This window comes from Capricornis sumatraensis, chromosome 2 (genome assembly GCF_032405125.1).
Source record: "Capricornis sumatraensis isolate serow.1 chromosome 2, serow.2, whole genome shotgun sequence".
NCBI classification, from domain to species: Eukaryota; Metazoa; Chordata; class Mammalia; order Artiodactyla; family Bovidae; genus Capricornis; species Capricornis sumatraensis.
Genome location: NC_091070.1, coordinates 147,380,868 through 147,406,299, shown reverse-complemented (window position 1 = coordinate 147,406,299; position 25,432 = coordinate 147,380,868). Strand labels below are relative to the sequence as shown.

Sequence of the window (25,432 nt, the reverse complement as noted above, 5' to 3'; positions counted from 1 at the left end):
GGGAATGTGACTGTTAATTTCAATGTCATCCAGATGCAGTGGGAATTAATGGGGAATGGGCGAGGAGTTTGTATGAAAGGGACAATAACTGTGTCCCCTTACATTTGAATAGAACTATGCTTTAGGTAATGGCACCCCACTCCAGTACTCTTGCCTGGGAAATCCCATGGATGGAAGAGCCTGGCAGGCTACAGTCCATGGGGTCGCGAAGAGTCAGACACGACTGCGTGACTTCACTTTCACTTTTCACTTTCATGCACTGGAGAAGGAAATGGCAACCCACTCCATTATTCTTGCCTGGAGAATCCCAGGGACGGGAGCCTGGTGGGCCGCCGTCTATGGGGTCGCACAGAGTCGGACACGACTGATGTGACTTAGCAGCAGCATGCTTTAGGTGAGGGGGCTTCCCAGGTGGCTCAGTGGTAAAGAATCCACCTGCCAGTGCTGGAGACACAAGAGCTGCAGGTTTGAGCCTTTGGTTGGGAAGATGCCGGGGAGAAGGAAATGGCTACCGGTTACAATATTCTTGCCTGGAGAATCCAATGGACAGAGGAACTTCGCGGACTATAGCCCATGGTGTTACAAACAGTTGGACACAACTGAACCGCTGGGCAAACATGCTTAGTACGGTACTTTCACACACATCACTTCATTTAGAACAATGGAGTTGTGGCCTTCTCTCATCTAGTATGTATTCTCCCTCCTGCCAATGTCTCCCCTATCTTGTTGCAATAGCCTTCTAACTAGTCTCCCTGCTTTTGTCCTTGCCCATCTAGGGTCTCGCTCAACACTGCAGCCAGATGATCCTTTGAAAAACTGAGTCTGATTACGTCATTCATCCTTTAAAAAAGCCTCCATAGTTTCCTTCCAAGGACTTTCCTACTTCAGAGTCTTTGCATTTTCTGTTGCTTCTGAATGGAATGTTGTACCCTCGGGTGCTTATCCGCATTTATCACTCTCTCTCTGTGAAGTGTATACTCATGCCATTTAACCAGCCAGGCAACCCCTGACCAACCCCTCCAGCAATTCCTGTTCTCCAAACCCTGCTGAATCTTCCCCACAGCGCTGTGACCATCTGATAACAGTATGTATCCACTTGCTCATTTGTTTATTGTCTGTTCTCACTAAAATGTAGGCACCTTCAGAACTGGGCTTTGGTTTTGTTCACTACTGACTTGCTGGTGACTAGATCATTGCTGGAACATAGTGAGTGGACATTAATAGTCATTGGATGAATGACAAAATGGATGTGTGGGTATATAGGACAATTACTGCCAATTGGAAATTGAAATCTCAGTGGTTACATGTGAAAGACACAATAAAACAGTATTGGATACCTTTGCTAAGATGAGTAGCACTTTCTGACCTGTGGTCCGCTTCCTCAGACTTCCTCTTCCCCACCCCCTCCACATCACCATTTCCTTCTGGTGATTCTCTTATTTCTTTGATCACTTGATTCCATTTTCTTCCCCAGAATTTCCTATTCCCTCGTAGGGTATTAGGTTAAGCAAGAAATAAGAAAATATAAGAGAAGCTACTGTCTTGTGTCTGGCAACTGGTAGGCGGTCAGTATGTTAGTTCTTTTCTCTTTATATCCTCCAGCACAGGTCCATAATTAGCCTGAGTTCACTAACTTCAGTATGTTCAAATCTACATTTTTCATCCACATCAAAAAACTCATCAAACCTAAAAACACCAAGAAAAAAAACCCTGATTCATTATCTTTTATTTTTCTTTATTTTACTTAGTGGTCCTATCAATAATCTAAGCATCTTAATCTCCTTAATTGCAACTCCTTACCATTCCTTATACCCCAATGTATAAAAGAATCACTACGTTTTAGAAGAATTAACAGGACTTCATCAATTTCACCTCTGTGTCTGTTTCCATTACCCTATCACTGAGAATATTCCCTTTTCTTCTTAACCTTCTAGTCACTACCCAGTTGACAGTCCTTAAATGCCACTTCCTTAAAGAGGCTTTCCTCATCCCCTTCAATCTAAACTAGGTCATGCTATGAAAAAGACCACATACATCTTGCATTTTTTTCTTTACAGTGTGTACTATGAACATAATTTTATGTTTCTTTCTCTGTTCTATATGTTTCATGAGGATAGAGGCTGTGTCTGCTTTATTTTTTGTACTATAGATGTCCAATTCCTGGCACATTGCTTGTCTCATGGTAAGTATACAATAAAGATTTCCTGAAAAATACATGAACTTCTTCAAAACTTCCAGCTTGGTTGACCTCCAGAGCTTTACACTCTTAAGTTCATTTTATTGGATATAAGGAAATGGAAAGTCACCCTAACCGGTTACCTCCTTCAACTTGTCCATTCCTAACATCATAACTAATAGCAGATAACATTTATCTAGGATATATTTAGGTGTAGACTAAACAGCTGTAAAAGGCAATGGCAACCCCACTCCAGTATTCTTGCCTGGAAAATTCTATGGACAGAGAAACTTGGCGGGCTACAGTTCATGGGGTCACAGAGAGTTGGCCATGACCGAGCACATCAGCACAGACTAAAATGCACTTCACACACCACCTAATTTATAACTCCATGAGGCAGACTCTTTTATTATGTCCATCTTACAGATTAGTTAGCTGAGGCAAGTTCATAGAGCTGCTAAATGGCAGTGCCATGAGTTGAACCCAAGCAGTGTGACAGAGGGGTTTCCCAGGTGGTGCAGTGGTAAAAGAACCCGCCTGCCAATGCAGGAGATGCAAGAGACACAGGTTCAGTCCCTGGGTCAGAAAGATTCCCTGAAAGAGGAAATGGCAACCCACTCCAGTATTCTTGGCAAGTCAGGTAGGAATAGAGTCCACATAATACACGAAGTCATCTTGGATAAAACAATGACATATCTTAAGATTTTCTACTTACTGCAATGCCATAAACATTTAATGAAATTGAATTTGGGTGTACCAGTGTCATTTTAGGAAGTAGCCCATGTTTGAAGAAAGTCACTGCAAGGAATTCTTAAGAAGCTGTTTCCTTTGTTGAAATACATAGCAAAATTTGTAAGATTTTAGCAAATTACATTAATGGGAAACTAGTTTTCTGAATTAAGCCTAGAACTACTCTGTCACACAGAGTTGTTGTGTGGTCAGTTGCTCAGTTGTGTCCAGTGCTTTGTGATCCCATGGACTGTAGCCCACAAGGCTCCTCTGTCCATGGGATTCTCCAGGCAAGAACACTGGAGTGGGTTGCCATTTCTTCCTCCAGGGGATCTTCCTGATTCAGGGGTTGAGCCCACATCTCCTGCATCTCCTGCACTGGCAGGTAGATTCTTCATCACTGATCCACCTGGGAAGCCCATATATATACACCTTTATACATAATATATATTGGAGAAAGAAATGGCAACCCACTCCAGTATTCTTGCCTGGAGAATCCCATGAACAGAAGAGCCCTGAGGGCTACAGTCCATGGGGTCACAGAGAGTCGGACACAACTGAGTCACCGACACATACATAATATATACCTATCCCAGGTATTGTGGAGATTAATTAAATTATTGTTCTCTTTTTGTTTTGCTTCTGTATTTCCTGAAGGAATTTGTTGTTGTTTAGTTGCTAAATTGTGATCCGCTCTTTGCAACCCCATGAAGTGCAGCACACTAGGCTTCCCTAGTGTTCTTCACTATCTCCCAGAGTTTGCTCAAATTCATGCCCATTGAGTCAGTGATGCCATCCAACCATCTTATCCTCTGTCACCCCCTTCTCCTCCTGCCCTCAATCTTTCCCAGCATCAAGGTCTTTCCCAATGAGTGGGCTCTTTGCATCAGGTGGCCAAAGTATCAGAGCTTCAGCTTCAGTCCCTCCAATGAATATTCAGGGTTGATTTCTTTCAGGATTGACTAGTTTCATCTCCTCACTGTCCAAGAGACTCTCAAGAGTCTTCTCTAGCACCACAATTTGAAAGCATCAGTTCTTCAGTGCTCAGCCTTCTTTATGGTCCAACTCTCACATCTGTACATAACTACTGGAAAAACCATAGCTTTGAGTATAAAGACTTTTGTTGGCAAAGTGATGTCTCTGCTTTATAATATGCTATCTAGGTTTGTCATAGATTTTCTTCCAAGGAGCAAGTGTCTTTAATTTCATGGCTGTAGTCACCATCCACAGTGATTTTAGAGCCAAAGAAAATAAAGTCTGTCATTGTTTCTACTTTTCCCCATTTATTTGCCATGAAGTGATAGGATTGGATGCTATGAAGGAATAGAAGACTGGAAAAAGTTGCAATGCTTTTACATTGCAATTCTTTTATTTCAAATATAAATAATATTTTTCTTTTGATTCTTTTATACATACAGAAAAGATGGAGATCTTATGTTTACTTCAAACTAATTAAGTAGAGAAACAGACCCACAATTCCCACTTAACCCCAAATCATATAGTAGTTACAGTCAAACATGGGGGGCAGTTGTGAAGAGCTGAAGGATCCAGCTTCTTCTTTACCATCTGTGTCCACATCATCCTTTCAGTAGCACACAAATAATTTAGAGGAAACATCTCAAGAGACTCTTTGGGGCTATTTTATTATTGAAAGTCCCAAGTATTCACTTTATTTGGAATTATGGCATTGAAGTGCTGGTAGATTTTGTGTTCAGCCACTTCCACATTTCGTTTCAGAACTCTGACTCATTTAACCCTCCCAACATCAAGTCAAAATTCCACTGTTTTTTTTCATAGGGTACATTTTTTCTCTCTCATTGTTATAAGATATTTTTAAGGTTCCAATTTGACTACTAAAGAGAGGTAACAGAGGAATTCCAGAAAACTCCTAACAGCAAGCTTTTCAACTGATGCTTCAACCAGAAAATGGGGATATAGGAGTAGACAGTCACTGAACAGAGAAGAACAGGTTTCAGTGAATGCAAAGCACATTCAGTGACCATGATTTCAGAGAGAATATGGGCCTGTAATACCACACCGTTTCCTTTTGTTTTCATTATGATTGCTTTAAAATAAGTCTATCTTGAGGGAGGTGGGCAGGAGTGAAGTAGATGTGGCTATAAAGGGGCAAGCTGAGGGATCTTTATGCTGATAGAAATCTTGTATCTGACTGTGGTGCACACAGGACACAAGACCCTACACATGGGGTGAAACTGTATGAACAAAAAACACATGTATGCACACATGCAAATGAGAAGAGTACAACTGAAGAAATCTGAATAAGATCAGTAGGTTGTATCTCTGTCATTTTCCTGGTTGTGTTTCTGTACATGTTACTTTTACAACATGTTACATTGCCTAGAGCTAGACATCCTGGAATGTGGAGTCAAGTGGGCCTTAAAAGCATCACTACAAACAAAGCTAGTGGAGGTGATGGAATTCCAGTTGAGCTGTTTCAAATCCTGAAAGATGATGCTGTGAAAGTGCTGCACTCAATATGCCGGCAACTTTGGAAAACTCAGCAGTGGCCACAGGACTGGAATAGGTCAGCTTTCATTCCAATCCCGAAGAAAGGCAATGCCAAAGAATGCTCAAACTACCACACAATTGCACTCATCTCACATGCTAGTAGAGTAATGCTCTAAAGTCTCCAAGCCAGGCTTTAGCAATACGTGAACCGTGAACTTCCAGATGTTCAAGGTGGATTTAGAAAAGGCAGAGGAACCAGAGATCAAATTGCCAACATCTGCTGGATCATCAAAAAAGCAAGAGAGTTCCAGAAAAACATCTACTTCTGCTTTATTGACTATGCAAAAGCCTTTGACTGTATGGATCACAATAAACTGTGGAAAATTCTGAAAGAGATGGGAATACCAGACCATCTGACCTGCTTCTTGAGAAACCTATATGCAGGTCAGGAAGCAACAGTTAGAACTCTACAGGGAACAACAGACTGGTTCCAAATAGGAAAAGGAGTACATCAAGGCTGAATATTGTCACCCTGCTTATTTAACTTATATGCAGAGTACATCATGAGAAATGCTGGGCTGGAAGAAGCACAAGCTGGAATCAAGATTGCCGGAAGAAATATCAATAACCTCAGATATGCAGATGACACCATCCTTATGGCAGAAAGTGAAGAGAAACTAAAAAGCCTCTTGATGAAAGTGAAAGACGAGAGTGAAAAATTTGGCTTCACATTCAGAAAACTAAGATCATGGCATCTAGTCCCATCACTTCATGGGAAATAGATGGGGAAACAGTGGAAACAGTGTCAGACTTTATTTTGCGGGGCTCCAAAATCACTGCAGATGGTGACTGCAGCCATGAAATTAAAAGACACTTACTCCTTGGAAGAAAAGTTATGCCCAACCTAGAGAGCATATTCAAAAGCAGAGACATTACTTTGCCAACAAAGGTCCATCTAGTCAAGGCTATGGTTTTTCCAGTGGTCATGTATGGTTGTGAGAGTTGGACTGTAAAGAAAGCTGAGCGCCGAAGAATTGATGTTTTTGAACTGTGGTGTTGGAGAAGACTCTTGAGGGTCCCATGGACTGCAAGGAGATCCAACCAGTCCATTTCGAAGGAGATCAGCCCTGGGATTTCTTTGGAAGGAATGATGCTAAAGCTAAAGCTCCAGTACTTTGGCCACCTCATGCGAAGAGTTGACTCATTGGAAAAGACTCTGATGCTGGGAGGGATTGGGGGCAGGAGGAGAAGGGGACGACAGAGGATGAGATTGCTGGATGGCATCACGGACTCGATGGATGTGAGTCTGAATGAACTCCGGGAGTTGGTGATGGACAGGGAGACCTGGCGTGCTGTGATTCATGGGGTCGCAAAGAGTCGGACACGACTGAGCGACTGAACTGAACTGAACATTGCAGACACTATGTAAAGGGTACACAAGACCTCTCTGTATTATTTCTTACCCTTGTATGTGAATCTACATCTGTTTCAAATGAAAAAGTTGAAGAAAAACAAAGAGATATAATGCACACGTAATTCCATCTTAATAATAATTTTTGATATTATCCAGAAAATTATTATAAAACCCAAATCTGAACAGACTTTCCCAGGCTAAACCAGAGAAAGGTTTTCTACAATATAAAGTATCATGTTGGTATTGATGGTGCATATTGATCATGCGGGGCTTCCCCAGTGGCTCAGCGGTAAAGAATCTGCTTGCAATGCAGAAAACACAGATTCAGTCGCCGGGACCGGAAGATCTCCTGGAAGAGGAAATGGCAACCCTCTCCAGTATACTTGTCTGGGAAATTTCATGGACAGAGGAGCCTGGTGGGCCACAGTCCATATAATGCAAAAGAGTCAAACACAGCTTAGCAACTGAGCATGCATGCATACAAAAGAGGCTATCTTGTCATCAGAGACCAAAATTTTTTAAACTTTCAATATATTTTAAAAACAAAACCAGTGATGTTTTTAAGCAGGAAATAAACACAAACTAAACAGTAAAATAGACATATATATATAAACACACATAGCTTAATCTTTACCTTAACAGAAGGAATAGGTTTTTTGGGGATAAAATGGTTTCTTGCAAGTGGTGGAAAGGTCGCATTTTCTTCTTTCAGTCTAAACTTTTCCTCTGCTATGATTTTCTTGCGCTTCTCAAGATAAGGTCCAAAGCTTGGCAGTTTCTAACAGGAAAACACACAAATAACAAAGCATGTTAGTTCACAGGATAGAAAAATGTGAGAATATAAACACATAAATATATGAACAAACAAAATGTGTGTTTGAAGATTGGTTCAGGTAAACTGCAACAAGGTCTTCATTCTTGGACCATTAGTCTTCTAGGTATTAGATTTCATTAATTATTAAAAAGAACACAATATCACAATACCTTTACCAAATATGTATGTGTTAGATATACAAATGTTAATTTAAAATACATCCCTAAAAACAGAATAAAATTCACAATGGCAAAAGCAGACCATTCACTTAAAACAATAGCTATTAGTCAGACCATTTGTTTAGTTCATATAGACAGAAGGTGAAACCTATTGATGATTTTTTTCCTCTTTATCAGGTTTTTAGCACAGTATAGACACAGCCCAGTCTCTGACAAATGCTTTTGTCAATAGCAAAGATACTTTGCCAAAGTTCTAATCTGTATCTCTATGTTATTGTGTTCAAATTCTTATTACATCTCTTTAAAGATGGTAACTAAGATTGTTGATTGCAGTCTACTGGAATAGCTGAAAAACAGAATGGTAAAAATATTGATTTCTCTGTACAGAAAAGGAAAATAAACTTTATTTGCATGAAGGTGGCAAAAATAGAAACAAAAAGCAGAAGAAATATCACATTGCTTAAACTCCATCAGCATTCAAAATCACATTATGTAGTTTTAAATCTCAAGGTTATTTAATTGTACTTTACAAAGTTCATTTAGAAAGATACCTGGGTGTCATGGAAAAATGCCAAGTGGTTTCAAGTTAACATGAATATGCCCTCCTATTATTCATTATCCTACAATTATTTCCTCTTCACTTTGTCCTTCTCTTCTAGAACCTTTGATCTTCACTTTTACTGACATATACTGCTGAGGATAGGCGCCATTGAATTCCAAATGTTTTGTGTTTGCTTGTAACCTGGAACTGCTAGGTCTCTTTTCTAAGACTGCAAAAATAACCCCCTCCCACCTCTTCTGCAGAATAAAGCATGTTTATCTAGCCAAGGAAGGCTTGGGAAACTACAGCACTGCAAGGTCATACTGATCTCTGCCCTAGCAAGTACTCTGGTACAAAATTATAGTTGTTTCAAAACACTGGCCTCTACATGCCAGGTTGCATAATGCCCTGGGAAAGTGAGTTCTCTGGCCCTTTAGAGATGTCAATAGCGTAGGTAAACCAAACTTAAACTATGCTACAATTCAGCCAAACTGCAACTGGAAATTTATATTGGCAGAAAATACTCATGTGTAACTATCTGAGATTGTTACTTCCATTATCAATTTACTGTAATTATGTCAAGTCGAGCAAATAGAAACAATGTTATGAATGCCAATTTAATTTACATACAATTAAACCTGAACTATATACTTCATCTCCGCACCTTAATGCTTTCCTAAATTACTATATTTAATGATTACAGTAATATGTGAAATGATATGATGGAGGGAGAGAATATATGAATATATTGTATCTATTTTATCATAAAATAAGTGATGCTGTCCTATTAAAATGCATACAGTATAAAAAAATCCTTAATATTATCACATATTTAAGGCACTTTAATATAGAAAAGATAAGCTTGCTTAGAGTATCCTCTACTGAAATGACTCTTCCCCTGGCACATGAGGCGTTAGGGATTACACTTGGTGCCAATGCCCCTTAGGATCCTGATAACACCTCAGAAGGCAGTAAATGCATGTCCACTTGATACAAATCTTGTCAGAATATCACTCTCACCACACTTTTACATTAAGGACCCTCGCACCCTAATCTTACATCCTTGAAGATTATCAAGATTTGTTAATGTGAAACACATGACCTCTGAGGCTAGCAGATCCCTCGTGAGGAAGGCAAGTTTTACGAAAATCTGACCCATTATCCTCTTCCTTGACAGGTCTTACCTTATTCAACACTGTCTCATTCCACCAAAAAAGTTCTATAAAGTTATTCAAAAGAAATCATTCTCGGAACTTGTTAATCTACTTTTAAACACAGACCAGAGGAGATATTTCTTTTCCACTTAAATTATTGCTTATCCAAAGAGAAATAAAGTAGTCACATTTAAACTGTGATGATTTAAATTGTTCCGTTAACGATAATAGTAATAATAATAATAATAATAGAAAAATCGTTTGATGCAGAATAGAATACAGCTTGTACCAACCCCTTGTTATTTGGTGCATTTTTTTTTTGCAGTGGCTGACAATATTTGCCATATTTCACTAATGCAGCCTTTTCATGACTAATGGTGCTATAATTATAATGTTAATCTTTTATAATTTATCCAAAGGAGAGGCTCTCAATTTAACATAAAGATTCTTACAGGATTTTCTCTGTGTGTTGAAGAAAACAGTGGAAAAGCAAGAAAACTCTTGTCAAAGTTTTCTTTAAATTGACAGCATATCCACACAGATCACTGACTGCCCCTTCAATGTTCTGCCATTTATCTCCAAATCAATGAGGGTCTATTCGCATGTAGTTTCTCACTGCCATATGGAGACTGAAGTGTTGTAGGAGCAGCTTCCAAAACTTCAAGGTTGCCATACACAGTCATTTTGCTTTCTGCATTAGTATAAGAAATTTCAGTGCTTTTAAAACATTATTACTATGTTGCTCATATTTAAATGCCTCTAAGATAGCCTAGAACTGAACATTTGAAAAGTTAAGTTTTCTGAAAATAAAAAAGATCAATTGCCCCTTGCATCTGAGGTCCATATATTAAACTTAGGCATTGTCTGTGTTTAGATCTTGCCAAAGGGACAAACCAGAGCAAAAAAAAAAAAAAGAGTGAAGGTGAAGGCATAGTGGGCCACTGTATATGTGTGCAATCAGTGATGATTAATAAAGCATTTAGCTCAAATCTCTGCCTGAACATACAGTTAATTGATTTCCTATTGCAGGAGGAGAAGCAGCAGGCCCTGACAGAGCCAGCAGCAGGAGCTTTTCCTCTTCATTCATTATTTTCTTGCAGAAAAAGTTGTAGCCTGCGGTAACTCCAAGTGAGAGGTTTGAGCGTCATGCTATATTTCTTAAACAAAAGAAAAAGTTCTTTAGGACTCTCAAAAGCTGCTTCGTAATTGATGAGCTGAACAAAGCTCAGAAATGGTGTGATTTTTGTTTCAATAGTTTCTCCAGGGATTCATCACTGATGAAATTGTCCTCACCAGAAAAGCTAAATCCTACTCATTTAAAGATAACAGTATCTCACACTAAAACTGTCTCTATCCAGATATTAAAAGCATTACACTGCCGATAGAAAAGTGACAACATAATGAATCAACAAGGATACCTTAAGCCAGCAGAGCTTTAAGGTAAAGAAGTCTATTTGGATTATAATTTATTCATGGATCAATCTAAAGGTAATTGAGCATATTATGAAGTAGAAGAGGATTCTTATTTCTAATAGAAGCAAGCACTAGTATCTCCCAGTTTAAATTGCATATTTTTTATGAGAATGGCAGGAAGTTGGCTAATAGCATCGGTCTACAGTGCTGTATGGAGAAGGCAATGGCACCCCACTCCAGTACTCTTGCCTGGAAAATCTCATGGACGGAGGAGCCTGGGGGGGCGTTGGACACGACTGAGGGACTTCACTTTCACTTTTCACTTTCCTGCATTGGAGAAGGAAATGGCAACCCACGCCAGTGCTCTTGCCTGGAAAATCCCAGGGACGGGGGAGCCTAATGGGCAGCCATCTATGGGGTCGCACAGAGTCGGACACAACTGAAGCAACTTAGCAGCAGCAGTAACAGCAGCACAGTGCTGTAAGAGATCAACTCTATTTTTTAATCGTACCCTCTTACCTGATTTGAAACAATGAAGGCAAGAAAGGTAATTCCTTTGATAACCAAATGGTAATAAGTTAAAAGACAAAATGTTTCAAGTTTATACTGAGTGTGATATAAATATATATATTTCATATACTGTTAAAACACACACATATATATTACACACACTGAGTGTAATATATATATGTGTGTTTTACAAATGGCATATATATTTTGCACTCAGTATAAACCTGAAATCCATATATATATATGTGTGTGTGCATATATATATAAATATAGTGTGTGTGTGTATACACACTGACAGATTGAAGAATAAATTAAGTGTAAATGATATAGTATGCTTCATGACTAAGAATTATTTTTTTTACAAAAACATGTTCACATACGACTTAGTTACACTATCTTTTGTCATTTATTCAACATATACAATATCAAAGGCCTATTTTGCACAAGGAACTGTCCCTTGCTACATTAAAGGTTGAATAATTTCTATATGTAATGTGTGTAATTATCACTGCTAGTAATTTTATAAGTATCTCTTGTCATTCATTAGGGCTAGTGTCACACTGAATTATATATCAAGCATATCTAGTTTTGTTGTTATCTAAAGGAGAGTGAAATAGTTGGCTTAAAGCTCAACATTCAGAAAATGAAGATCATGGCATCCAGCCCCATCTCTTCATGGGAAATAGATGGGGAAACAGTGGAAACAGTATCAGACTTCATTTTTGGGGGCTCCAAAATCACTGCAGATGGTGACTGTAGCCATGAAATTAAAAGACACTTACTCCTTGGGAGAAAAGTTATGACCAACCTAGATAGTATATTCAAAGGCAGAGACATTACTTTGCCAACTAAGGTCCGTCTAGTCAAGGCTATGGTTTTTCCAGTAGTCGTGTATGGATGTGAGAGTTGGACTGTGAAGAAGGCTGAGTGCCGAAGAATTGATGCTTTTGAGCTGTGATGTTGGAGAAGACTCTTGAGAGTCCCTTGGACTGCAAGGAGATCCAACCAGTCCATTCTGAAGGAGATCAGCCCTGGGATTTCCTTGGAGGGAATGATGCTAAAGCTGAAACACCAGTACTGTGGCCACCTGATGCGAAGAGTTGACTCATTGGAAAAGACTCTGATGCTGGGAGGGATTGGGGGCAGGAGGAGAAGGGGATGACAGAGGATGAAATGGCTGGATGGCATCACTGACTTTATGAATGTGAGTCTGAGTGAACTCTGGGAGTTGGTGATGGACAGGGAGGCCTGGTGTGATGCGATTCATGGGGTCACAGAGCTGGACATGACTGAGCGACTAAACTGAACTGAACTGAACTGAAAGGCATTGTATATGAAGATCCTTGGAAAACTATTTAATCTCAATCAAATGATCAACAAAACAACAATAAACCTTCCAAGACTTAGTCTTTAACAAAATTCAGAAAGGCAATGGAGTACTTTTGGATACTTAAAATAAAAATGTAGGAGCACAATGATTGGGAGCCTGGGTTCTTTTAGTGTGTTCCTAGCACACCCTAATTAAATCACTATGTGCTTGATGTGATGCAAGAAAGTATGGGAAACAGAAATGAGAGGTCTGTTCTGTTCTGTCTGAATTCACTAATTTTTCTTCTTCCCTTCTTTCAATTATGATAGCAATTAATTGCTTACATTTGATCCTGCATTTTATTCCATAATCTGCTTTAATGTGGCTTACATTTAGAAACTTGGGTTTTCCCCATGAATAACTGGCTTGTAATACCTTATCACTGATACAATAGTAAGCAATTTTTCAAGATATTATCAAATTTGGACATTGGAAAACAATAAGGAGAAAGAGAGGACCATCTGTACATTATGTTATCATAATACTATATGGTGCCCAGTATTACAAATTGGGACACTGGGGCTGGACATGCAAAATATATGATATCAGTGAAATGTAACCATTAGTTTAACCTGATAAATTTAAGTGGACAACTTATGATCAAAAATTTGATGTCTATGGCAGTCAAAAGCAATGATAACTCATGCTTCATAGTGAAAGCAGAAAGGCAACATTTGAATAGTGGTTAGGATACTGATTTAGAAGTCAAATTTGCATTAAAATCACAGTTTTACACCCATTAGCTATTGACTATGTGCCAATTACTTAACCATTCTGCTACTAATTTTCCTTATCAATGAAATGAGAATGATAATATCTAACTCACGATGTTGGTATAAGCATTAAATGGAATAACATTTGTAAAGTTCATCCCTGCCAATTTATTCCCACAAGCTTTAACTGCTTACATTGCACTGTGTACCATGCTCTGTATGACCGTGTTTGCTCATGCTAGGAATGAGCCCTCCCTGTGATTTTAACCTGGGACGTGTCCATTTGGTGTTTTGTCTCAGTTCAGTATTCACAGGATCTTAATAATGTCCTCTACTGACTTCCCACTCTCCCCAGTATTAAGAGCCCCTTGAAGTGTTGCAAAGCACTCTGGATACTTCTATCCTTGCATTTATGCCACTGTCGTATCATTAGTAGCCTCTGACTCCATCTTCCCCATTTGCGGTCCTGGTTAGTTTTTGATCTAGCTACTCAATGTATTTTCTTCCCCCTTGTTTTTGGCTTGGTGCTTAGTTGTGTTTTTTTTTTTTTTCCTCAATAAGTTTTTCAAACTTGAAAAATTGCTGAATGAATGCATGCATGAATATCTTGAATGTGAGTTAAAAATCCTGCTGGTTGTTTGAAATGCCAGACAATCCCAAACAACTACTTTCAGAAAGGAATTAACTTACAGAAATAGGTTCTTTTAAAATTAAAAATTATATATACTTACACAACATCTGTGATTCACAAATTAAATAAAAAACAGTGCAAGACACTTACTTTATATATAAAAAACAATCTGTCATCTTAAAGAACCTGTAGTTAATAACAACAGCAGTACGCCAAGACAAAGGCTGTGGCAGAGGGGACTTCAGATGGCAGATGAGCAATGCCAATGTGCACCTAACCCAGGCTGAGAGGGTGAAACTTTTCTAGAGGAAATGACATTAGAGCTAAGTTCTGAAGGATAAAGTGAAAGTTGATTGACGAGTAGTGAAGACAGAGATATGAGGGTTAGGAAAGGGAAAGAAAATCTTCCAAGTAAACGAAATACCAGGGGGAGAAGAGTAACATTTTGGAAGAAGCGCTGGGGGGCCAGGAGGCTGCTGACCCTCTGCTCTGTGTTTAATAAGATATAAGAGAGTGTGGAGCTTCTTCAGTGAAGGGCAAGCAGAGCATGTTTTGTTGTGAAGTGATGACACTGGGATGTATGTTAAGAAGAATGTCAATCAAGAGAAGAAAATCTAGCATGAATGGAATGCCAGAAAAGGGTGAAGGAGGAAAGACTTGCTTTCGGCTAAAGATTGTGCAGGTGCTGGAGCTGCAAAGACAATGTGATTCTTTCCAAAAGCAGCTTATGGCCTGTGAGGAAGACTGACTCATATTTGATAAAACTGAGGTAAGATCATTACTGTTTTATACTGACATATTATTTAAATGATGTATAGCAGATTTCTCTAAAGAAACAAACATTGCTTACAGTGATAACTTTTAAAGCAGTATCTTTAGCTTGGAGTTCAGGAGATTAAGTCCTGATGTAGTGATTGAAAAGAAATAAAACCAAAGAGATGTCCAAACCACTATGCATGAGAAATGCAGAAGAATCTGAAGCAGAGGGGGAAGAAAGGAGAGAAGAGCGGGAAGAGGAGAGATCATTAAGAGAAGGAAAAGAGAGACAGAGAGAGAGGGAGCAGAACCTGACTGCGTGATGGCTGGAGGACTTTCATAAAGAGGAAGAGCTAATATTCAACTTTAAGCTGTTTCTATTGCTGCAGCCCAAATCCTCCTCTATGAACCCCTAAAACTTTAATAACATCTCCTGCCCAGCTGCGATTCATGGGATCGCAAAGAGTTGGACACGACTGAGTGACTGAACTGACTGACTGACTGACCCACTTACCTGATCTGGAGAAAAATCTGGCAGAAAGTCAGGAAAATAGGATTCAGTTTCATGGCTGGATTACAGAATTCCTGAGGATGGCCTCAAGAATAGAGACTAATGAGAGGTGAGATTTGAGGGAGACTCAGAAATCAGTGGGAGTAAGAACTTATTGCCAAAAGTGATGTAGAGAACACAACCTCTAGGAATTTTGTAGCAAAATCCAGAGGATGGGATTGGGTGATCTGAGCTGACATCTGGGTCATGTAGATAATTGTAAGGAGGAAAGAGATAAGCAGAGGGAGAGGTGCACCGTTTGACATAATCCTGGTCTAATGAGCACTTTATTTCAACTAAGAGCTTCCCAGGCAAGTGCAGTGGTAAAGAATCTGCCTGCTAATACAGGAGACGCAGGAGACATGGGTTCTATCAGTGAGTCAGGAAGATCCCCTGGAGCTAGGAAATGGCAACCTGCTCCAGTATTCTTGCCTGGAGAATCCCGTAGACAGAGGAGGGCTAAGTCCACGGGGTCACAAAAGAGTCGGGCATAACTGAGAAACTGAGCATGCACGTAGCAGGCACGCAAGAGATTAAAGACTTTCTAGTAAAGGAGGAATTCAAGCTGTGAAGAAAGATTATAAAAAGGAGAAATAGCATGTGGTGCTAGAAAAGGGGAAAAAAGAGAAAGGCATGGTTGAGTAAAGGGATGAAAAGGTAAGAAAGTACAGGATGAACTCATTCTTAGACAACCTGCTGCTGCTAAGTCGCTTCAGTCATGTCCGACTCTGTGCGACCCCACCAGGCTCCCCTGTCCCTGGGATTCTCCAGGCAAGAACACTGGCGTGGGTTGCCATTTCCTTCTCCAATGCATGAGAGTGAAAAGTGAAAGGGAAGTCGCTCAGTTGTGTCTGACTCTTAGCGACCTCATGGACTGCAGCCTACCAGGCTCCTCGGTCCATGGGATTTTCCAGGCTAGAGTACTGGAGTGGGGTGCCATTGCCTTCTCCATTAGACAACCTAAACATAGTAAATACCTGAAGAATAGTAGCAAGTGAAGCCAGGAAATCTATGGAGGGCTCTGAATTTAGGGCAAAGTGGTTTGAATTTTTATTCTTCAGGGTGTAGGGAAACACGTACCCTAATATGCTTTTATGTAATCAGGTCTCTGTGGTGGCAGACAGAAGAATGAATTGTTGGGAGAATGCTTGTGGCATAAAGAGGAGAATGATCCAGAATGTTGGAGATGGTGAGTTCAATAAGTATATTGGATTCCAGAGCACTGGAAAAAATTTAAATAGAAAGAAAAAGAAAAAAAAAACATGAAAGAAAGAGTGGAATGGAGTGAGGAAGTAAAGGAAGGAGGCAAGGACAAAAAAGGAAATGAAGAGCAAAATCAATCAAAAAAATGAATTTTTATACACAGGGAAATATCTTTTAAATATTGTATACTCTGAAAAATAGAGGTCCAATAGTGACTACACATACCAACCCCAAGAATTCACCTGGGTCTTCACACCCTCACAACTCACCAACGTGTGCGCCCCTGCTCTGACAATGACTGCTGCCTGAAACCATATCGCTTTCATCCTTTCTGACCCAGAACTCCTCTCTGACTAACTTCTGCTTTTACCTTTTCACTGCTTATCTCCCTGCAAATGACCTCTCCTCTCTCACCGTCCCCCGCTCAATCAGACTGTCAAGCGTTTTCAAACTCATGTGGGAACTGTGTTAACGGGTGACCGCACAGAAGAGTTACATCCTCATGAAAATGAACATAAAACAATGTGGGCAGGGAATCTGGGAGGGACAAAATAGGATTCCATTTCCTTTCCTTGCACACTGGAGAACTGTTTGTGCTTTGTACTGGTGATGAAGCAGAGGGAGAAGGCTTGGGAAAATCGGCTTCCTCAACAATAGCTCTAGTGAGAGGTGACTGTAAGTTCTATACAGGAAGCCATTGTACCATCATTGTTTTATCGTCCTCAAAATAAACATATTTATCTAGCATCCCTCACAACAAGCCCTTTGCAAAGTGCAGGAGGACATCAACTCTTCTTCACTGAAAACCCATGAGGTGGGTATTGTTCTTGTCCCCACTTACAGTTGAGAAAACTGAGGTTTGGAAAGGCTGAATAACCTGCTCCAGTTCTTACTTAGTAATCAACAACAGATCCAGCATTCAATTTCCAGCCTGCCAGATGCTAGACTCTGTGCTGTGCTGTCACTCATGCCTCTTTGTAGTCCTTACAAAGCTTATTAAATGAGTATTTACTCCATCTTTTGATTGATGTAAAGACGAATACCGCACACATATTCCGTTCCTTGAAATCTATGCTTCTTATTTTTCTTATTCCACAAACTGTGAAGAGAAAAATGCCTCAAAAGAATGCCGAACACATGCAAGGCAAAATATCTGTATTAGTTGAGTCCTTTTTATTACTGGCGTCAAGTTTAATGAGCCCACGTTAATACAGGTGAAAGGCCAGCATGTTACATGCAGTGGTTAATGAAATACCATACAGCTGCTGAGAGAATGATTAGCAGCCAAATATGAATTTAATATCCTTCACTCTCAAGACACAGCACCCCATGGGAGGCATCTTTTGGGGGAGACAGTGTGATATATTGCAAACAGTACTTTCTTGAGAGTTAGGAGATATGGCTCCAACTGTAACCTTGCTACCGGCTCTTTTTGTGACCTCTGACAGTGCAGCGACTTTCTCGGTTTTCTCATCTATAAAATGAGGAGGTTGGACCAGATGATACATAATATTCCTTCCAGTGTCACATTTTGTTTTGTTTTCAATTCAGTTAGAAATCCTCAGGGTTTATGCCCAGGTAGCAACACACAGTCTGTGGAGGAAATGTTGGATTGAGTCATAACTTACATAACTCTTTCCCTCTTCATGATAGAACATTCTGAATCTATTTAAGTAGAAAAATATGGATAGTGTGGCTAATATTTACCAAACTCTTGAGGCTGGATGAGTTCTTACACTGCTTTAGGCTTCATCGGTACAACCACATATAGCGTTGCTATTTTATCTCATTAAGTAATAAAGTCTGTATGGATAATTAAGAGAAAGAAAACATTTTTTACAAAGAAAGCTAAAAACTAATCTGTATAAATTGGGAAATTCCTACAGATCACAACTAACACTACACTGTAATTATCTTTAAAAAGTTTGATGTTTGCTGACAAAGTCACCTGAGACACACTGTCTACAAAATCAACCATGCACATTTAGAAGTAGATATAAATATTGGAGAAGGAAATGGAAACCCACTCCATAATTTTTTCCTGGAGAATCCCAGGGACAGAGGAGTCTACTGGGGTCGCACAGAGTCAGACACACCTGAAGCGACTTAGCAGCAGTAGCAGCATAAATGATACTGGGCATGAACTTGCCAAGTAAGGAAGAATAAAATGTAGATACACTTGTGACTGCATTTGTGTATACTGGAAGTTTTAGGCTGCTAAAAGAAGATAATAGTGTGTGTGTATGTGTGCTCAGTTGTGTCTGACTCTGTGCAACCCCATGGACTGTAAGCCTGCCAGGCTCCTCTGCCCACGGAATCTTCCAGGCAAGAACATTGCAGTAGGTTGCCGTTTCCTACTCCAAGGGATCTTCCTGAACTAGGGATTGAATACCTGTGCCTCTTGCTTCTCCTGCATTGGCAGGTGGATTCTTTACTGCTGCACCACATGGGAAGCCCCAAAGAAAACAGAACCTCCTATAACACTAAAACAGTGCAATATACAGAATGGTCACTTGTCCTGGATGCAGAGACAAAGACACTTAGTCTCTAAGACAAGTCACTTGCCCTCTGTGAGCCTCAGTTATTATCTATGTAAAAAAGAAATAATAATGATCACTCTTACCTCCTCATTCTTCACAATTGTTTGAAATAGGAAGGCACTAATAGATTATTAAAATAGAGCTTTTACTGTTTTATAAACTATAAAGCAGCCTAGAACTCAAGTGTTATTTTAATATATTGAGTATAAATATGATTTACGCTCAATATAGCAAACAATATAAAGATGAAGTGGGTATGCTGAATTATAAAAATGTCACAAAAAACTACACATGAAGAAAGACTTCCTGAGCTATAGTTCTTCCAGTGCTTTAGGAGGACTTGGATACAATAATATGTTTTGAAATCCACCTTCAAAATGCCACTGCTTTCATGGCAAAATATTGCATAGAATGTCAAGGGCAAAAACCAATGAGGGAAAATGGAATAAAAATTATTTCATACAATGTGATAGAAGTAAAGGAAAACAGAAAAGTGGAGTGATGAAGAAAATGGGACTGCTATACATATGCAAAAAGGCACTCAGGTTTCAGGCTATATTTGGAGCCACATTAGAAGATTAATCAATCTTTTTTAGATTTACATACTACAACACCTAATATTTTCCTGCATGGAAACACCTGGATGACAGCTTTAAAAACCTTCTTACTTCAAAGTGTGGCACAAGATATAAAGTATTACATGTTGATTCAATCAAAAACCCTATTGTGGTTACATTTCAGGATATATTGAAAAAAATGATCATCATTTTGAAAGTCAATTTTTAGGGTTTCTATGCTAAGTAGGAGATTTATATTGGAGAGAAAATGAAAGTGCATGCAAGTTTTTAGTTGAAAGGAAAAGAATTTTGTAACATAATTAATTACCATGTGGGTAGGAAGTATTTAACAGGGGGAAAGAATCTTTTACATGAGTGGCAAAGGGCTCTATAAACAACAGATTCTTCATGCAGGTTAGAATACACTAGCTAATGTCTGTCTGTAACATCAGACTTGCATCCAGACCTGGGTCACTGCTGAAGGCAGTCATTGTCCCATAGATTTGGATTTTCCCCTGTCTCTTCCACACACATCACTTTCTAAACTATAATACCATTATTTGTGCATTTTCTTTTTTTTCTGTATAGATCATAAACATTTTGAGAATGTGCTGATTCTTCATCATTCCTCTTAATTCTTTGCATCTAGTTGGCATTAATTAAATATCTGATGAATGAAGGAAGGATTAAAATTGACAGAAAACTATACTGACAAGTAATTTCAGCTAACCTTAAGTGGTCACAGCTTAATGATGACAACACGTGATCTAGTCTGAACACTTTTGTACAAAATATTCAAAAAGATTCCCTCTATGCACAATATTTGGCAAGAGTGGGATTGACCTAACACTTAATGACCAGATCCATGCATGATATTTGGCCTGGTCCATAGTATTGCATAAACCAATCCCTGGTAATAACATTTACTTTGAATTGTGAAAACATCCTATAGCTGAATAAGTAATAAGTTATTGTGGGCTTAGAGCTCAATACAAATAATTTCTGTGTATTTTCCAGGTTCTTTGCTTTAAGTTTTTAATAAGAAAATAATAATGACCCACTATTTCATTCTCTTTGTTGGGCAGTTAGAATAGGGAAAAGGAGTCCAAAATGGCGGTGGTTAAAAGACAAGGAAGAGAAAAGCCCACGAAAATAGAATGGAGGAAGGTCAAAGGAAGATCCGAGGACCTAAGTGAGGACTTCAGGTAGAACAGCACTCCTGACTAAGCCCAATTTACATAGGGCAGGCTGAGGGGAAGGAAAAAACATATAAAAAGAGGAGCCAAAGGGCTCTCTCTCTCCTGCGTGCTGGGCTGCTTTTCTCTTCGCGCCTTTGGATCAACGGGCCCTCACACCTCGAAGATGGATTTTCCTGCTATCTTCTAACTAAAATAGAGCTGTAACACTGAGCTATAACACTGATTTGTCTAAGAGCTATAACACGGTCCATTCGAGACCTGAGAGCTATAACATGGCCTGTCCAAGACCTGAGAGCTGTGACACGACGAGGGGGCTTTAATGTCCATCACTCCAAATCTTTGTTGTGATGAGATAAAAACCGAGGAGCATACACTGGCCTGACGTCTTCTTCATAAAAATATCAAACAACAAAATATTCTACAAATCATAGTTATAAAAGTCATTATTTCATTGAAAACTTACTTAAAACAATTGTGAACCTAGGCGATTATCACATTAGGTCAAATATCCCTGAAGGTACAATCCAGTTGATTCTGTGGCCTTTACAAAGGGCAGATGGTTGTGTATTCCATGCTGTGGTTCTTTTTATCCCTTACCCCAGCCCTTGGGCCTAAAGATGAGCCTAATGTTTGGCATTGACTAATACTACAAAATGAAGACAGCAAAGAAATCACCTATTAGTTACATAATTATCTGAGCTTCACCAGACATCAACCAGTTGTTGAATATCACATGTCCCAAGAAGAATTAGTACCAAATTCTAAAACCAATTAACATGGTTATAGATCTTAAAGTTTTAGAAATTGTTCTTGTGTATGATCTCAATTTCCATCATAACATAATTATTATAATACTGATGAAACTTGAAGCCCACTGATGTGGCAAACACTTAATGCCCAAGGCCACATAACAGTAGGTAGCAGAGAAAACTCAGACCTTGGTCTCCCAACTCCAAGCTTAACCCCATTGCCTTCTACATTGACCATGTTCTTCCCAAGCTTTTTGGCTGCCATTTCACCTAAAACTACTGCAAGGTTTTTGGCATTTTTAGTAGTTTGTAGTAGTTTTTCATGTAATAGGATTAAACATAAATAAATAATACTATAAATACATATAACATTCATCACAATTTTCCTTGATATATATTTATCCAACCATTTGTTTAAGGTTAAGGTCTAATCCTATCAGACAACAACTTCTAACCCTTTGTTGAACTAACCAAGCAAAATCTTTGCCTGTATTTAACCCAAATACCCAATTATTTTATGTTTACACTTGAAAACTATACATGGATAGAGAATATAACTGCTCCTTGTCCCCAGCTGGGCACTCAGTCCTGTCCAATAAGCTTTGGTATGTTACCACTGTCAACCTGGGGCTTTCTCATTACAAAATGACATTTTTATACCTCCTTCTTTCTTCTCAAATCTAAAGTGCCACTCCTTCTCATTGTTAGTTGATAGTCTTAGTTAAAAATCATTACATTATTGGTTAAAATATTTGAAGCAATTTTTCTATCCTGAATCTTATAAATCTACCTCATTTGTACTCTCATCCTCCACCTTTTCTTCTATTAAGATGGGAAGCATCCTGGTTCTTTTTAACAATTCATCGAGGGCTCTATCTCATATATACCTGATGATCTGAAGGAATTTGCTTCTGTAATTTTCATCTATGCTCATCCTGTGATTCAATCTCATTAAAAAAATATTATTTCTATTAACCCACAATATGCTTTATTGATTGCACCAAAGTCTTTGACTGCGTAGATAACAACAAACTGTGGAAAATTATTCAAGAGATGTGAATACAAGACCACCTTACCTGCCTCCTGAAAAACTTGTATACAGGTCAAGAAGCAACAATTAGAACCAGACATGGAACAACAGACTGGTTCCAAATAGGGAAAGGAGTATGTCGAGGCTGTATATTGTCACCCTGCTTATTTAACTTATATGCCGAGTTCATCATGAGAAATGCCAGGCTGGATGAAACCCCAGCTGGAATCAAGATTGCTGGGAGAAATATCAATAACCTCAGATATGCAGATGACACCACCTTTATGGCAGAAAGTGAAGAGGAACTGAAGAGCCTCTTGATGAAAGTGAAAAAGGAGAGTGAAAAAGCTGGCTTAAAACTCAACATTCAAAAAACTAAGATCATGGCATCCAGTCCTATAACTTCACGCAAATAGATGGGGAAACAATGGAAAGAGTGAGAGACTTTTATTTTCTTGGGCTCCAAAATCACTGCAGATGGTGACTGCAGCCATGAAATTAAAAGACCCTTGCTCTTTGGAAGAAAAGCTATGACCAACCTAGACAGCATGTTAAAAAGCAGAAACATTACTAACCAAGGTCGGTCTAGTCAAAGCTATGGTTTTACCAGCAGTCATGTATGGATGTGAGCGTCGGACTATAAAGAAAGCTGAGTGCTGAAGAACTGATATTTTTGAACTGTGGTATTGGAGAAGACTCTTGAGAAAGTTCCTTGGACTGCAAGGAGATCCAACCAGTCCATTCTAAAGGAGATCAGTCCTGGGTGTTCTTTGGAAGGACTGATGTTGAAGTTGAAACTCCAATACTTTGGCCACCTGATGTGAAGAGCTGACTCATTGGAAAAGACCCTGATGCTGGGAGGGATTGAAGGTGGGAGGAGAAGGGGACGACAGAGGATGAGATGGTTGGATGGCATCACCGACTCAATGGAGATGAATTTGAATAAACTCCGGAAGTTGGTGATGGACAGGGAGGCCTGACGTGGTGCAGTTCATGGGGTTGCAGAGAGTCGGACATGGACACGATTGAGCTACTGAACTGAACTGATATTCCTTTCAGGAATCTGTCCTCTTTTCCAAACTAAGGAAATGCTTTGGTAATGAGGTCAAAAAGCACTACATGGCCATTATTTTGTGCTCATTTTACTTTGTGTGCTTTGTCGCTCAGTAGTGTCTGACTCTTTGTGACTTAGAATACTGGAGTGGGTTGCCATTTCCTCCCCTGGGGGATCTTCCCAACCCAGGGATCTCCTTTGTCTACTGCACTGCAGGTGGGCAGATTCTTTACCTTCTGAGCCATCGGGGAAGCCCTTCATTTTACTTTATCTTTCAGTAATATTCAACCTAGGAAAAACCCCTCCTTCTTTCTTAAAATACTATCCTTCTTTTCCTCCTACATCACTTCTGTATTGCTTTTGCTGGTTAAACTTTTCTTTATGAAACCTATAACTTAGAATATCCAAGACTCAGTCCTAGACACTCTTTTTTCCCCCCTCTATCAACTTACTCTTTCTAAGTGATTTAATCTTGTCTCATGGCCTTAAATATTATTTCAGCTGTGGCTTTCAAATTTATAGCTCTGATACTGTTCTTTATACTGGGCTTCAGACTCTTAAGTCCAGCACCTCAATTAACATATTTAATTAAATGTTGGGAAGCAATCTCAAAATTAACGTATCTTAAGTAGATTTCTTACTATTTCACTCCAAATAGATTTCTTTCTAATCTTCTCCATCTCAGATAATGGAGTGACTGCTCACCCATTTGCTCAAGTGGAAAACCTAGGGTTATTCTAGGTTCTTTCTTTCCCTTACCATCCTGCTTAGATTATTCCTTCAGCAAAATACCTAGGCTCCACCCTCAACAGACATCCCCAAATTCTCCGCTTCTCACTGTCTTCATGATAAGGTACTAGTCTGGGTTTCACTGTCTCTCACAGGGAACAGAGCAGTAGCCTCCTAATTTATCTGCCTCCTTTCTTTTTTGACTTGCTATAATGTATTCTCCACATAGCAATCAGAGCAATTGTCTCCAACAGAAATGAGAACAGGTCACCCCTCTGCTTAAAATTCTCCAATGATTTCCCAGTGTCTTTAAAATAAAATAAAGCTTTACAACAACTGCAGATTTATCTGGTCTCTGACTACTTCAGTTCTGTTTTCTTTGTTTTCTTAATTTGCTATACTGCTGCCATACTGGTCTTCTTGCTTTTCTCAAGTCTTATAAATTCCTAGAGCCTTATACTTAAAGTAGGCCCTCCAAATCATAATCTGCATATCTCACTTTTAAAAATAATCCTATAATTAATTAATTAATATTTTTCCTCTATCTTCTCTAGAAGGTATAGACTACCAGGTTAAATTGTTTATCAATTTTGTTCATTGATATTTCCCAAGAACCTTGAACTCTGGCTGGCTTATTGAATATTCTTAGTGAATGAAGGTATTGGGTAGGATAAACAGTGCAGTCCTTGACGTGAACTTAGCTTCCAGTCCTGGTTCCATTATTTACTAGGTTTTTGACCGAGGGAAATTTTGTTTAACCTTCATGTCTCAGTTGCCTAATTCATAATATGGGAATAATTTTTCATAGGGCTGTAGTAAAGATTATATAATTTATACTTAGTATATAAAACAAAGTCAGAGCTTTGTACATATTAGGCACTTAATAAATACTAGCTCTTATCTTCAATATCATTATTTTTATAGAAATCCCAGCAGGGTGTTACAGTTTTTAC

General features: G+C 39.0%; 1 protein-coding gene across 2 annotated transcripts in view; it reads right to left on the bottom strand.

Annotated features, from left to right (window-relative positions):
• The window catches only part of DPYD (dihydropyrimidine dehydrogenase), a 933,909-nt gene that overhangs the window by 17,849 nt on the left and 890,628 nt on the right, over window positions 1-25,432 (bottom strand). For both annotated transcript variants that reach the window (XM_068962754.1, XM_068962760.1), the window contains exon 21: window positions 7,423-7,566. In XM_068962754.1, coding sequence (XP_068818855.1) covers window positions 7,423-7,566 — 144 coding nt within the window. The remainder of the gene's footprint in view (window positions 1-7,422; window positions 7,567-25,432) is intronic.